Source organism: Rattus norvegicus, chromosome 8 (genome assembly GCF_036323735.1).
Source record: "Rattus norvegicus strain BN/NHsdMcwi chromosome 8, GRCr8, whole genome shotgun sequence".
In the NCBI taxonomy this organism is placed as follows: Eukaryota; Metazoa; Chordata; class Mammalia; order Rodentia; family Muridae; genus Rattus; species Rattus norvegicus.
The window spans coordinates 20,688,013-20,703,100 of record NC_086026.1 but is presented as its reverse complement, the minus strand read 5'-3'; the positions used below and the strand labels follow the sequence as shown (position 1 = coordinate 20,703,100).

The 15,088-nt window shown below is 46.4% G+C and overlaps 1 protein-coding gene across 15 annotated transcripts in view; it reads left to right on the top strand.

Annotated features, from left to right (window-relative positions):
• Positions 1-15,088, top strand: part of Deup1 (deuterosome assembly protein 1) — a 62,397-nt gene that overhangs the window by 20,983 nt on the left and 26,326 nt on the right. For all 15 annotated transcript variants that reach the window (XM_063265331.1, XM_008765933.4, XM_063265330.1 and 12 more), the window contains 3 exons: positions 3,369-3,482; positions 4,101-4,343; positions 11,561-11,706. In XM_063265331.1, coding sequence (XP_063121401.1) covers positions 3,369-3,482; positions 4,101-4,343; positions 11,561-11,706 — 503 coding nt within the window. The remainder of the gene's footprint in view (positions 1-3,368; positions 3,483-4,100; positions 4,344-11,560; positions 11,707-15,088) is intronic.

The window sequence follows — 15,088 nt, the reverse complement described above, 5'->3', positions numbered from 1 at the left end:
TCACTCTGTGACACTTAGGCGGTGTTAGCCTCCATTTTTCCTTCAGTAAATTGTGCTGATGGGGCCGGGGTACAGTTCCACTCATAAAGTGATTTTCTCAAAAGTATGAGGACCTGGGCTCGAGCTCCAGATTCTAAGTGTAAAAGCTGGGCATGGGTACACACTTGTAATTCCCAGCACAAAGGAGACTGAAATGGATGGCTGCCTGATCACACTGGCCGGCCAGCCTAACCTAGTCACCAAGTTCTGGGCCAAGTGACACATGCTGTCTAAGAGCCAAGGTGGACAGCTTTGAAGAATGACACCTGAGGCTGGCCTGCCCTTTGGTCTTCCAATACACACACACACACACACACACACACACACACACACACACACACCAGAAGACACCATATATATGTGTGCATACACAAGTGTGCAGGCACACATATGTATGCATGTGTGTGCGTGTGTGTGTGTGTGTGTGTGTGTGTGTGTGTGTGTGTGTGTGTGTGTGTAGGGAGACGTATATAGACAGAGATAGGTACGGATATATAACTAGATAAACTACATTTAGGGATGAAAATGCATGAGTGCAGAAAGTTCTCTTAAAATACTTCACAAATAAGAGTGAGAAACTAGACGGTTAATGACAGTTAAACTGAGTGAAGATCATGTGGTTTGGGTTACTCTGTACTTTTACGTAAGTATAAAACATTCCTAATGAGAAGTTAAGGTCATTTTGTGATGTCTAGAGTCACTGACACATCACTAAACACCATTTCCCAGTGTTTAGAAGAAAGGCTCTTTTTTCAAAGATCGAATTCTCTGGTTACCACCAGAAACACTCCCTTTAGTGGCCATGACCCTCTCAACCTAAGTCATTCAGAGAAGACTTTGTCACCATAAAAACCCCACTGGAGGTCTGGGGTCTGAGTGACCCCACAGAGCTGATGTCTGTATCCTCCATGCAAACCTCCCATCCTGAATACGCATGCTGGCTACCTAACCTTCAAAGCCGTGCCTCTGGGCACCCAGGAGCCAGTACATGTGTGGTAGCCCTAGCCATCCTGGCCCTCAGCTATACCTGTTTCAGCTCCCACGAGCGAGGGTTAATGTTGCTGTCTTCCCTAAAGCATGCCGAGGGTAGGGGTGGTGTTTATTTTCAGATTATTTGCAGTTCTTGAGTAGGTGGTGATAAGTATATTTACCACGTAAAAGACAGCTTCTAACCTGGGCACGTGGGTCCTATCTCTAATCTCAGTACTAGGGAGGCTAAGGCTGAAGGGTGTTGGGTTTAAGAGCTTGGACTGAACACTGAGACCCAACCTGAAACAAAACCAAACCAAACAAAAACAAAGCATAATTACTGTTAAAGTCAACCTTATTCCATTTTTTGCTATTTTCCCCCAAAGACTTCTTTTTTAATTAAAAAGTTTTAATTCCTAAAGCTAGCATAGAAACTAATGGGTTTCCTCATAGCATCATCATAAACGATAAAATCAAATTCTTGAACTCTAACTTACATCCATCATTAAACGTTACCTAGCATCTGTTTGGAGAATAATTGTGTAAATGTGTCATTGTCCCCTTTGCTACTTACTGCTTGCATCCTTGAGTGTCAGAATCAGTCCATGACACTAAGCAGACTGTCTCCACTACCCTAATGGAGACTGCCATAGGGATTTTTGTACGTGTAGACGGGGAGGTGTGTACACACATTTCCTCGGTGAGGTTGCCACCACTTAATTTCATATTGCTTTAATTACTGTAAAGTCTTCCTCACTTACAGACTTCCTTCATTGATTAGGACTTGTATATTATTAAAAGAAAAAAGTAAGCTTCCCCAAGTATTCTTCAAAACCATTTCGGTGTAGGAAATATGAAAAGTGCTGTTTTTCTCATTCTAAGCAAGATACAGTTTGCATTCTCAGAACCAACACAAATCCCAGCCAATGCCTGCAGCCATTTTTAAAACACTCCAGCAGAACACACCACATTCCAAAATAACATGGAAGGAAAAATATCCCCGTGGCTTTTATGTGACAGTCGTGTTGTACTTGCTTGCTTACGCGTGCACGCGCTGCTCTGTAAGAGTGGGTCAGGGGTTAGTCATCAATGGGTCCGCCAGGCACTGTAAGCACAGCGTGAGCATGTAGTCCTCTGGGCGCGTTTCCTTAAGCCTGGACAGAAAGGCACACTGCAGGGGCCAGCCCATGGAGAAGGGCAATGCAGGGACATCCTCTCTGGCATCTGCAAAGCCATGTCCTTTGCTCTTACTGTTCCCTTGTGAGTGGACAGCCACGCTCTACACCTCATTACCTGAAAGGGCACATGAGCAGCTGGGCATGCTGACTCCAGCCAGTCCCACATTTCCCTCCCCAACTGACACTTGTTCCCAAGTGAGCTGATTTTAGCTTCACCCTATACATGATGGCTTTGAAAGCCAGAGGCCAATAAAGTCAACATCTTAGCTCAGGCTTCTGTAGCAGCACTCAGAGGTTGGGTAGCTTAGACAAGGAGCCAACAGGCAGATTCTGAGGAGAGCCTCCTCTGGGTTCATGAAGAGCTGCCTGCTGGCTCTATAGCAGGAAAGGGGGAAGTGAGAAGGCGTTCTCTCGTCTTTTGTTGGGGTGGTGTATGTGTTCATGAGGACACCTGCATGTGTAGAACCAGAGTCAGAATAGGTGTCTTTCTCATTTCTTCCTACATGCCCCCCCTTAAAGTGTAGAGAATGAGAGAGGGGGAAATTATCCAAGGCATAGGCAGGAGGTACCAGCTGGTGCCAAAGGTTTTTTGACTCTCTCTTGTTCTTCTTGCCCTTGCCATGAGAACAATCTGTGCTTTGAATAATGTGTAATATTTCTATGCATGTTAAAATTCTATAATTTCCTAAAAAATTGGAATACACAGGTTAGGCATACCTACTGTGAAAATTTGCAATTCCCATATGTTCCCAAATTCCAGGCTTTTTGAGCAGTGACATAATGCCACAAATAATACGGAGGCCACAGCGTGGGAGGCCTCAGTGAGGGGGGCCTTAGTGAGGGGGGCCTCAGTGCGGGTGTATCAAACACGACACTTACGGTCACTTTTTGGAGGAGTGCCCACAGGGTGTCTGCAGCAGATGAGTGGGTGTTAAACTTGGATGCCATCTTATTGTGAATGTGCAACTAATCCAAAATCTGAGGTGCAACCCCCTGGTGCCCAGTGGTTCAGACGCCAAATGCCAAGGCTGCAGTAATTAATCAAGGTGCAACTCCATCAATTTCTTGTTTCCCTAGCAGATAGAGAATAGACTTATGTTTTCTTGTAATGAAAGAAGAGAGTTTATTGAACTTTTAGTGACTAATAGCTTCCTGTTTGCTCCCTGCCTCCCACTTTACAAGGAGTTCAGAGCGAAGTCGAGGGAGTGGGACAAGCAGGAGATTCTCTACCAGACCCACCTGGTGTCGCTGGACGCTCAGCAAAAGTTACTCTCTGAAAAGTGCAATCAATTTCAGGTAAACTGTCACTGTGCCTAGATTAAAAAGCAGCACCAGATCTTAATTAGTGCCATCCATGCCATTCAGTGTGGCGTCTACTTACTCGTGGAAGTGTGAACTAAGAGAGACAGTAGCCATGGGGAGTCTGGTGACAGCACAGTCACGTGAGTCCTTTGGGACCATGACCTTAGCGCCTGGATCTGGTTGGGGGCAGTTTCATTTTCAGGCGACACTCGTGTTTAGGCAGGTCGGGCAGACACCTATAAGCCCTACACTTGTGGGGGTCACAGGCAGGAGGGTCATGAGTTTGAGGCCAACCTGCACTGCATAAGAGGCATTTTCTGACTAGTATGTAATTGAATTAATATTTTTCTCTATATATAGCTTCTAGATTTTCGTTGAATAAGACCTCTCCTCCTCCAGATCCCTTCCCTTCTCCATAGCTTTGCTCCAGAGTTACACAGATACCCTTTCTCTTCACATCATCTGAAGTTGAGATCAGGAACAAGCATAACACTGGACTGTACAAGCCCAACTTCACGCCAAAGATCTTTACTAACTCCATAATCCTTTGCCCCTGTGGAAGCTTAAATATGATATTCTTCACGCCATTTCCCTGCTTGTCATGTTTCTCAGAAACAGGCACAAAATTACCAAACTCAGCTAAACGGGAAACAGCAGCGGCCAGAGGACAGCAGCCCTGAGACCCCTCGCCTGGTGTGTGAGTCCAGTCCTGGCTGTGAAGCCACGCAAAGAGATGAGTTCATTATCGAAAAGTTAAAGTCGGCGGTGAGCGAAATAGCGCTGAGCAGGAACAAGTTACAGGACGAGAACCAGAAGCTCCTGCAGGAACTGAAGATGTACCAGAGGCAGTGCCAGGTGAGGGTCTGCACGACCAGCTTCTTCTCCAGCCATTGTTGATGGGCTGCACACATGCAGGCTTGACAGGGAGCGGGACAGCTACAGGACGCTCTTCCGATGCACTGTCAGCTCTGTCAGACCTCCTCTCTAAGTGGCTGTCACCCAGGTAAATCCAGTAATCCAGTGGCTGTCTTAGCCTCTGGAGTCTTGTAACAGCACTATGACAGTGTGGAACATTGTCAGTGCACTGGAAAGGCGGTCGCAAACCTTTGTGCCGAAAACCCACACTGCAGTGCCCAGCCACTACCCTTTCCCCGCCTATCTTATTGGCAAGTTTAGACCTTGGGGACTGGGGACTGGCATGGATCTACTCTTTCTGATTTATTAGCACTTGCTCCGTGTTACTCTACTTCCCATCACTGTAACAAAACACTTGAGGTAATCTGTGAAGATTAAAGGTTCCTTTAGGCTCGTGGTTTGGGAGGGACCTGGTTATGTCAAGACTGTGGTAGGGTGGAGTGTCATGGCAGGAGAGTGGGGTAGACTAAAACCTCATGTCCCACAAGCAAAGGGGAAGGAGGTCCAGTGGGGTCCTCATCTCCCAAAGGCCCAACCACCTGTCCTGTCGAGACTCTTTGGACCGTAGCACACAGCCTTTGGGCCACCATCTGATCACCAGATATGGTCACAGTATCTGCTGAGCAGTCTTCTAGAACTGAAGGTCATCATCAGATTGATAGGCTGACAGGTGTTTTCCAGCTTTGTCTTCCTTAAGCCAGCTTTTTAAAATTTTCTTTCTACTTTTTGCAATTAACAGAGAAGCGTTTGGGACCAGCACCCTTCAAAACCATCCATTGCCGAGCCCATCCTCAGGTCTTACCTGTGTGCATTCAGACACTTGAGACAGCCCCACAGCCTTTCTCTTCTTCTACTCCAGCTTGCCCACCTCCAGGTGTCCTTCTACCACTTTTCTCCGTTCACTTCACCCATCTCCCAACTCCTTTCATTACCCCACCCCACCCCCCAAAGCACACTACCTGGGCAGATTCTCTGAGATATTCTGCCCTGTGGCTTCTGCTCTACAACTCCCAGGATCATTTCTTAGTCCTGGGCCAGCCTCCCCTTCCCACACTGCAGTGTCACCTGCAGGGCTGTCCTGGAACATCTGCATCAGCACCTGCTCTTCCCCCGAGTCTAGGAGGGCACAGATCACAACGTTTCCACCTTCTCTTCCAGTGGCATTTCTAAGAGACCTGTATCTCCCCCATCCTGAACCCCAGCTCTTTCTGGAGAAAGACATTATTCTAACAACTAGACTAGAGATGCAAATGAACAAACTAGCATTACACTGAAAATGCTAGACAGAGAAGAGGCCAGGCATCCTCCAGACACAGGTCATGTGTGTGCCATCTTCCCTGGGTCTACCACCGTTTAAGATTAGTCCTGCCTTCCTAGAGGTTGGTCTCCTAGTATTCGGCTTGCTGGTGACCCACCTGCCTATAAGAGCTGTTTGCACAACTGTTGGGTCCAGCAGAATCCTCTCCTTCTCGGAGATGGGATATTGGTCCTAGCTCCTGTCTGAAGACAATTTAAGCATACATTTCATTGCTATCTTCATTGATGGAGCCTTCCCCAGGATCACACAAATGAATAAGTGATTATTTTCCTAGGTCCCTCCAAAATACTCTGCCCTGGGCTTCAGTTCAAGCTGTGTGAACTGAAGGGCTTTGTGTTTTCTCTCTTCTTGGGGTCTTTTTAGCTCTGGTCCCTCCAAGTCCTTTCCCTGCCTGGCTTGCTGAGCCAGAGGGGACAGACAAGAGGACCCACAGGGTTTTGCTAGCCAGATTGTCTTGCTGAAGAGTGAGCTCCAGGTACAGCAAAAGACCCTGTCTCACTGTCTCCATAAAATAAAGGTGGGGAGCACGAGAAGTTACCCAGGGTCCACCCCTGGCCTCCCTGTGTACACATGTGCACTGCCATGCCAAGGCGCGCACACACACACACACACACATACATACACACACACACCTGGACACACAGATTATATATATATTAAAAAGCAAGGTAAATTATTGTGGAATATGCTTGAGAGAAAAAAGTATCTGTTGTCCTAATAAAAGTATTTTTGAAAAGTAATTAAGGATTTCTCTTTGGAAAAAGCACCAAGCACCCTGCTTCTTCACTCGTCCCTGGGTCATGTCCTGGCGCACTCATGACCTGTTCTTGTGCTTTCCACAAATGTTGAGAGTCCACTCTTTGTCAGTTCATTTGAAGGGTTAAAAATCACTGCTCCTTTCAGTGTATCAGACATGTTCCTAGCTAACAGATGGGCCTTAGATTTGTTTTTTCAAAATTTGCATTTTACCAAATAAGGATAACTAGAAGTAAATAATCTTGCAACCAGAATATACATTTGAAAAAAAGGAAAAGCGGTCTCCTTTTAGGCACCTGACAGAATGCTCCACATCTTTCATAGGAAAGCAAGACAGCTATTCCTATTTAAACAGCTGCCATGTAATATGTTGCAATGCACTTTGATGGCAGCTGTGCCTGCATCTTGTGGAGGCAGGTGCGACGTTTGTCTTCCTCCAACCCTGGAATGTGCCAGTACACAGCCCAGTGCTCGCATTCATTTACTATGCTGCATGCCCCTCGTGCTTCTAAGTGTGCAGAATTCCCCACTAGAGATTAATGACGAAAATAAATGGCTCTGCGTCTTTCAGACATCTGTGCTGGGAAAGTTAACATCATTTGCTGGTTAATATATCACTAAGAACGAGAGCAGCGCTGCCCAAGAAATGTGCAGTGCAGCCACAGCTCTGATCGAAGTTCGGGAGTCCGTGTTACTGGTTTCTCGCTTGTTTCATTGTTTTCATTTTTAAGATTTAGCCCAGGCTGCCCTCAAATGCCCTGTAGAGTCTCAGGTGACTTTGAACTTTTCATCCTCCACTCCCTGGACTGGGATTTGGGGTGCACACCACCATATTTGGTTTCCACAGAATGAACCCAAGGCTTCGTGCATGCTAGATAAAGCTCGGTGTCAACTGAGGTCTGTAGTCAAACTTGATTTAAAATCTTCTTGTAGCACATTAAAGAACCTCGGAGAATGAGAGAATTTATCGTAAGTCACATATTTATTCAAACCAATGTAAATGTGTATCAAAACATTGTCACCTGAAATGTAATGAAGATGTAAAAATTATCCAGATATCTTGGTCTTCGTATGAAGTCATCAGAAATCTGTGTATGTAAGGCCTACAGCATACCTACGTTTCAGTGCTAAATGCCTAATCTATATTTAGATTTCATAAACTATCACAATTAAGGGAGCGTTTGGTACTTAAATTGTTCCAGGAATGCTTGAGAATGTCCTAATAAGAAAATCAATTTACCAGATATTTGACACGTTGCAAATAATTGATTGGACTCTCATGAAAATTGTACCAATTTCAAAACTACATCCTAGTTTTAAAAATCCACTAATTTTCATGTCAATTCGGGCTTATTGAGTCCAAAGAAGATAATTCTCGATTTATCAATATCAACAAATCCTACTAATTGTTCTTATGTTTTTGCAGCTAATTTACAGAATGCTGTCAACTGCAATCTAATTTACCTATTTATCTGTCCAATCATTATTACCAATTTGTATAATGAGATGTTTCCGTCTTAACTTACATCCTCACACCTGTGTCGCTGGATCATTAAACAGCGTGTTTTTCCTTCTGGATGCTCATCACTACGGACAGATGTTTTCTAGTAACAGAGGACAGGCCATTCTGTCAACCTGACACTACAGGTCCCCAGCCTGGAGTTAGGGCCTCCCCGCTCCTCCCCCTCAGAATAGACACACCCACTTTTTGCCTGCTGCTGCCTGTTAAAGCCCAGGCTGTTCCTTCTTCCCCTGCAGGGCATAACAGGTGACATTTACAATAAGGAACACTGATTTTTTAAACAACAACTTATTGTTTCATAAGGTAAACTGCATTTCTTCTGTATAATTTGTTTCATGTCTCTCTGGTTTTTGAAATTTTAACTCTATCTGAAAAATCCCTGCTGTTCAAAACAGAGAACATCTAAACTAGTCTCAGAAAACATCATACTTATGTCTGAAAGTATAGTAATCTGCCCCTTCCCAAACCCAGGCTGAAAGGCCCTTGGGAAGGTGTATAATTGAAGGTTCTTGTTTTAAGAAAAGTTCCTGAGCACTACCCTCATTTAAATGGAGTCGTTGCTCATGGTTGACAAAAGCAGAAACAACCCCTCGATGCCTACCAACTGCTGAACAGAACAGAATGTGGTACAGCCACGTAACGGGATGGAATTCAGCCATAAACAGGAGATGTAATGTTACATGGATGAGCCCTGGGAGCCTACTGAGGGAAAGAGCCCAGCTACGGGAGCTGTGCACAGTTTTAATTCCTAGGGATCTACTGCTGCAGCAGATGGTCCCACAGGCCATGTCATGAGCCTGAATGGGTCCACAGCACAGTCAAGAGATGCCAGTGTGCATGTCCCTAACGCCACTGCTGACCCCTCCTCCATCCCACAGCAGACAGCCAGGCTCCGAGCTCCCCTTATCCGAATGCAGAACTCACCTCCTTCCCTCAGCTCAGGGAGGGGAGGAGACTGGTCTCATTGCAGGTCTCTCACTGCGCTTTGGATTCCTCTATCCCCCACCCCCACCCCCTTCCCCACCCCACCCCACCCCCACCCCCGTTTCAAGGAGCCCCGCCCACTGCTACATCCTTTCTTCCTGTCCAGAGCCTCCCCTTCACTCTGAACTGCTCGAGCCTCTTGTGGACCCACTGGGTCACTGGTATTCCTAGTTGTTTCAGCATAGCTCCCCACCATGGAGCAGGACGGGGCAAGGCTCCTGACTTACCCTGCTGGCCGCTGTGTCAGGAAAGTGCACTGATGGCTTTGGTCACAAGATTATCTGTCATTTAGTTACTACTGTATTAATCCGAAAGGACCGGCATTGACTAGAGATCACACCTTGTACTTTATTCAAACTCTGCTACCTTAGGTTCACACACACTGCGACCACATTGCTGAGGGTGGCTTGGTCGTTTGCTCCTTGTCTTTATCCTGAGTGGTGAACACTCTGAGGGCAATTAGTATCTGTGCTCCGGAGCACACGGTAGGAGCTCAGAGAAGGTTTGTCCCCTGGGTGAAAGGTGAGGTGAAACTCTAAGACTGAGGAAGGAAAAAGAGTAGATATGCTTTACTTAAAATAAGCACACCGGTTGAGCTAAAGGTGGTAAGCGTTTTTAATTTTTAAGTTCTTTGACACTTCCATGCACGTATATAGTGAATTTTGGTCATTTTCACCCATCATTACCCTCTCTCAGGCCCCTTCCTCTCCCCCTTCCTACTTTCATGTCTGTGTGTGTGTTGGTGTGTGTGTGACTGTGTTGGGGTGTGTGTGACTTCAATGTTTGTGTATAAATATAGGTGTGATTGTGTGTGTATGACAGTGTGTGTGCATATGAGCGTGTGTCAGTGTGTGCATGAGTGTATGTAGTGTGTGTGTCATGTCTATAAGTTAATATGAGAGTGTGTTTGTATGTGTGAAATGTGTGTATGTGAGTATGTGTGTGTATGTGTAAGGGGAAGGGAGTGGTGTGTATGAGAAAGAGGAGTGGGGGAGTATATATGAGTTTGTGTGTGAGAGAGAGAAAATGCGTGTGTGTGTATGTGTTTGTGTGTGAGAGAGAGAATGTGTGTGTGAGAGAGAGAGAGAGACAGAGACAGAGACAGAGAGAGAGAGACAGACAGACAGAGACAGAGACAGAGAGAGAGAGAGAGAGAGAGAATATGACCTCATTAGGTTTAGAGAGAGAGAGAGAGAGAGAGAGAGAGAGAGAGAGAGAATATGACCTCATTAGGATTACTTGAGTGAGCATGAGTGTGAACTAATTTATCAGAGCAGGCACCTTGCCTGTAGCTACACCATGGGAGAAAATGACTTCCCCTTCCCCAGTAGCCATTAGCAACCAGTAGCATCTCAAGGACTAGTGAGGCCTCAAGGGCTTTCTCTCAGTAGAATGGAATGTCGATGGCCCTGTCTTCACAGATAACCACAGCTGCTATGAGTGCATGAGTGCAGAGGTGATGCCAAGGCCACCCAGACATCATGGGTGGTGCCACGCCCACTCAGACATCATGGGTGATGCCACGCCCACTCAGACATCATGGGCGGTGCCACGCCCACTCAGACATCATGGGCGGTGCCACGCCCACTCAGACATCATGGGTGGTGCCACGCCCACTCAGACATCTTGGGTGATGCCACGCCCACTCAGACATCATGGGTGGTGCCACGCCCACTCAGACATCTTGGGTGATGCCACGCCCACTCAGACATCATGGGTGGTGCCACGCCCACTCAGACATCATGGGTGATGCCACGCCCACTCAGACATCATGGGTGGTGCCACGCCCACTCAGACATCATGGGTGATGCCACGCCCACTCAGACATCATGGGTGATGCCACGCCCACTCAGACATCAAGCGCAGGGACTCTTCCTTAGCCTCTAGCTCTGACACTCCTCCCTTCTAGCATTTCCTGAGCCTAAGGGGGTGGGTGGCGTAATGCCTCACTCAAGGCTGAACACCCACTGTGTCTGATCTTCAGCGTTTTGAGCAGTAACAAACAAGCACTGCCCTGTGCGAAACGAAGCTGCTCTCCTCTGAGCACTGCTACTAGCTTAGGGATATGAACAAACATTTAGAAGGCGGTTTAACAATGTGTCTGTTTAGTAAAGTAGCAGTAGCAACTGCTTCCCTAGCATTTATGATCTCCCCACCACCCATGAACTTTCTACTAGGTTTACAATCCCAGGTACGACCTTCGCGTGGAGCAAGCCTCAAAGCCAATCGCCATGTGGTTGGCTCTCTCCATAGCGTTCATGCCACTGTTGCACCAGCAGGCTCATGGCGCTTGGCATGCAGGTGGCATTCAGGGTCGTCCACTGGGTAATATCATTGATGATTTGTCTCCTATGGCAGCCTGAATAGCACATTCTGAAGCCGTGAAAGCTATCCAGCAGGGAGGAAGTTTGATTTCCCCGTGTCTTGCAATCAAAGTACTCACTTCAGCAGTAGGATCTAATGGGCAACCAAGAGCAATGGCAATGGCCTCTTGTTTTAAGGGCTGGATGTTAAGTGTTTTTTTAATGTATTGTGCATCATAATTCTAAAGTGAACATCAAAAAATTATTAATGCAGGCCATGGAAGCAGGACTGTCAGAGGTGAAGAATGAGTTACAATCACGTGATGATCTCCTGAGGATAATAGAAATGGAAAGACTACACTTGCATAGGGAACTGCTGAAAATGGGAGAACTGCAGACTGTTCAAGATAACAGAAAAAGGTACAGTTCTCACACTGGATGATAGCCCAGGTGCCTCTCAAGGCAGTATGTGTGCAGGATGTGTGTGTGCAGGAAATATATGTGCAGGATGTGTGTGTGCAGGATGTGTGTGTGCAGGAAACATATGTGCAGGATGTGTGTGTGCAGGATGTGTGTGTGCAGGATGTGTGTGGGCAGGGTGTGCATGGGATGTGTGTGTGCAGGATGTGCATGTGCAGGATGTGTGTGCGCAGGATGTGCATGTGCAGAATGTGTGTGTGTGCAGGATATGCATGTACAGGATGTGTGTGTGTGTGTGCAGGATATGCATGTACAGGATGTGTGTGTGCAGGATGTACATGTGCAGGATGTGTGTGTGCAGGATGTGTGTGTGCAGGGTGTGCATGGGATGTGTGTGTGCAGGATGTGCATGTGCAGGATGTGTGTGTGCAGGGTATGCATGTGCAGGATGTGTGTGTCCAGGATGTGCATGTACAGAATGTGTGTGTGTGTGTGTGCAGGATATGCATGTACATGATGTGTATGTGCAGGATGTTCGTATGCAGGATATGCATGTACAGGATGTGTGTGTGCAGGATGTACATGTGCAGGATGTGCGTGTATATAGGATGTATGTGTGCAGGATGTGTGTGTGCAGGATGTGTGTGTGCAGGATGTGAATGCACAGGATGGGTATGCGCAGGATGTATGTGCGCAGGATATGGATGCGCAGGATGTGTGTGTGCAGGATGCGTGTGTGCAGGATGTATGTGTGCAGGATGTACATGTGCAGGATGTGCGTGTGCAGGATGTGTATTATAATGGATGTGTATGTATACAGGATGTGTGTGTGCAGGATGCGTGTGTGCAGGATGTATGTGTGCAGGATGTACATGTGCAGGATGTGCGTGTGCAGGATGTGTATTATAATGGATGTGTATGTATACAGGATGTGTGTGTGCAGGATGTGCGTGTGCAGGATGTGTGTGTGCAGGATGTGTGTGTGCAGGATGTGTGTGTGCAGGATGTGTATTATAATGGATGTGTATGTATACAGGATGTGTGTGTGCAGGATGTGCGTGTGCAGGATGTGTGTGTGCAGGATGTGTGTGTGCAGGATGTGTGTGTGCAGGATGTGTGTGTGCAGGGTGTGCATGTACAGAATGTGTATGTGTGTGCAGGATGTGTCTGTACATCCAAGGCCTTCACATTTGAGCTAGAATAAAGTTTAATTCAGATGCATTCTTTATAGAAAAGTGTGTTTCAATAGAAACAACAGTATGGATCTGTTTGTAGATTTGCAGAGAAATTGGATTTATTACTCATTCTAACTGCTTCTACTTCATTTGCGTATAAGCCTGATGTTAACGTCTTCACTTGCTGATGTCATGGTAACTATGCCTCTGCACTCATGACCTGTAGCTGTTTGTCCTAGATGGATGGCTCAGTGGTTACGAGATCTTGCTCTTCCTGAGGACCCTACCTTTCAGTCCCCAAAACCCATGTTAGGTGGCTCACGACCACCTGCAATTGCACTTCCAGGGGACCTGATGCCTCTGCCTTCTGAGGGTATCTGCACTCATGCACACAGACATAAATACATACACGTAACTGAAAATAAAATAAACCTTTTCCTTAAAAGTTACAGCTAACACTGGTTCTTCCCTCCTTAAATATAGGCATATCCACAAAAAATATAAGTGGGTCTTCTGAGAATTCTCAGTATTTGAGGTTTTGAAGAGATAGTCTAATTTTTTTAACAATTCACTGGTATGGAACTTTCTCCTGAGAATCAGAAAGCTAATGAAACAAATCATATGATTTCTAAACATCTCAATAGCTAAGCGATCCATTTTTCTTAAGGATAATTGTTCCTTTCTTCAGGCAGCAATGATTTCTTCAGAGTTAGACATGTTAGCATGGAGAGCTGGCTCAGTAGTTAGAGCAAAGACAGGTCTTCCAAAGGACCAGGGTTCAACTTCCAGAACGCATGTGGCAGCGCAGAGCCCCCTGTAGCTCTAGTCACAGAGTTCAGTGTCCTCTTCCGACCTATGCTGGCACTGTACACACTCATGGTGCACAGACATGCATGCAAGCAGAATTCCGTATACATAAAAGAACAATAAATCTCAAAACAACAAAGCCAATGTCAGGCCAGGAGAGGTAGTGCAGGCTTTAAATCTGAATTCTGGGGGGGTGGGGGGCAGAGGCAGGCAGATAGTTCTAGCCCAGCCTGATCTACACAGTGAGTTGCAGTCTAGCCACGTGCTACAAAAGGACAAAATAATGTTCAATCCAAACAGAGCCATCTGTGTTTCAGAACATGGTCCCCACATATCTGTTCAATCCAAACTCTTCCCTGTCTTCTGTCAAACTGCATGACCATTTTAGTCTCCAAGCTGTGTCTTTCTCGTTGGGAGGGACTCCCTCAGATGTCTCGTTCTGAGACTGAGGACGTGCGCTGAAGGTCGCTGCGCTCTACCATGTCAGACTCTCTGGCTCTCGTCTCTCCTGCTGCACTTTTCATGCCCTCTTAGTCTGGTTCCTGTGGCTGCTGCCTGTCTGCTCCGTTGTCTGGGCGTCTTTCGTTTGGACTTCTCTATGGTTTACCAAGGTGAAGCAGCCAGGAGCACTGGTTGATGGTTAATGCTGCTCATTCCCAAAACCTTTCTCGATGATACTAATTTTGTTGCTCTCCATTCTCTTCTTTAGAGCACGAAACACCATGTTTTGCATTACTAAGAAATAATTCTAATGTCCTTTCCCTAACACAAAACCATACCTCCTTGATCCATTCGCATGAGCATGATCTTGCTTTCTTTACACCCATCCACATAGAAATCTAATGTTTTCCATTCCCTCAGTACTGCAGCTCTTGAGAAGGCTTGAGAAGAACCTAGAAATGAGAAGATTCTTTTCTCCCTTTCCAAATCTCACTTAGTGAGAAATTTTAAGACCACTTTAGAAATTGATGCTTTGGAAGAACGTTAGACGAAATGGAAAACACACACACCACATTACTCAGTGAGAAACACAAGGACACTGGACAATGATGGGAAGTGTGTTCTCTGATGATATGAAAAATAATATGTAGTATGCACTCTGATCACACAGAAAAATTACATAGTGTGTACACTGGTTGTCCAAGGAGCACGTTCACTTGAACACCCAGGGGGGAGAGTGACATTCACGGAGGCTGACAGTGGCTCTTCCAGGAAGCATGCATGGCAGTGGCGACTGCACTGCTGGCCTAAGGAAGCTGGACTGTGGGAGGGGCGTTGGGGCTGGGGTTGGGTACGAGGAGAATGACAACCGAGATGGCCAGACAGACCAATCTGGCGTGGAAATCCCTGTACCTCGAGGGGATCACCATGAATCTACGCCTTTTGAGAGCTCCTTCATT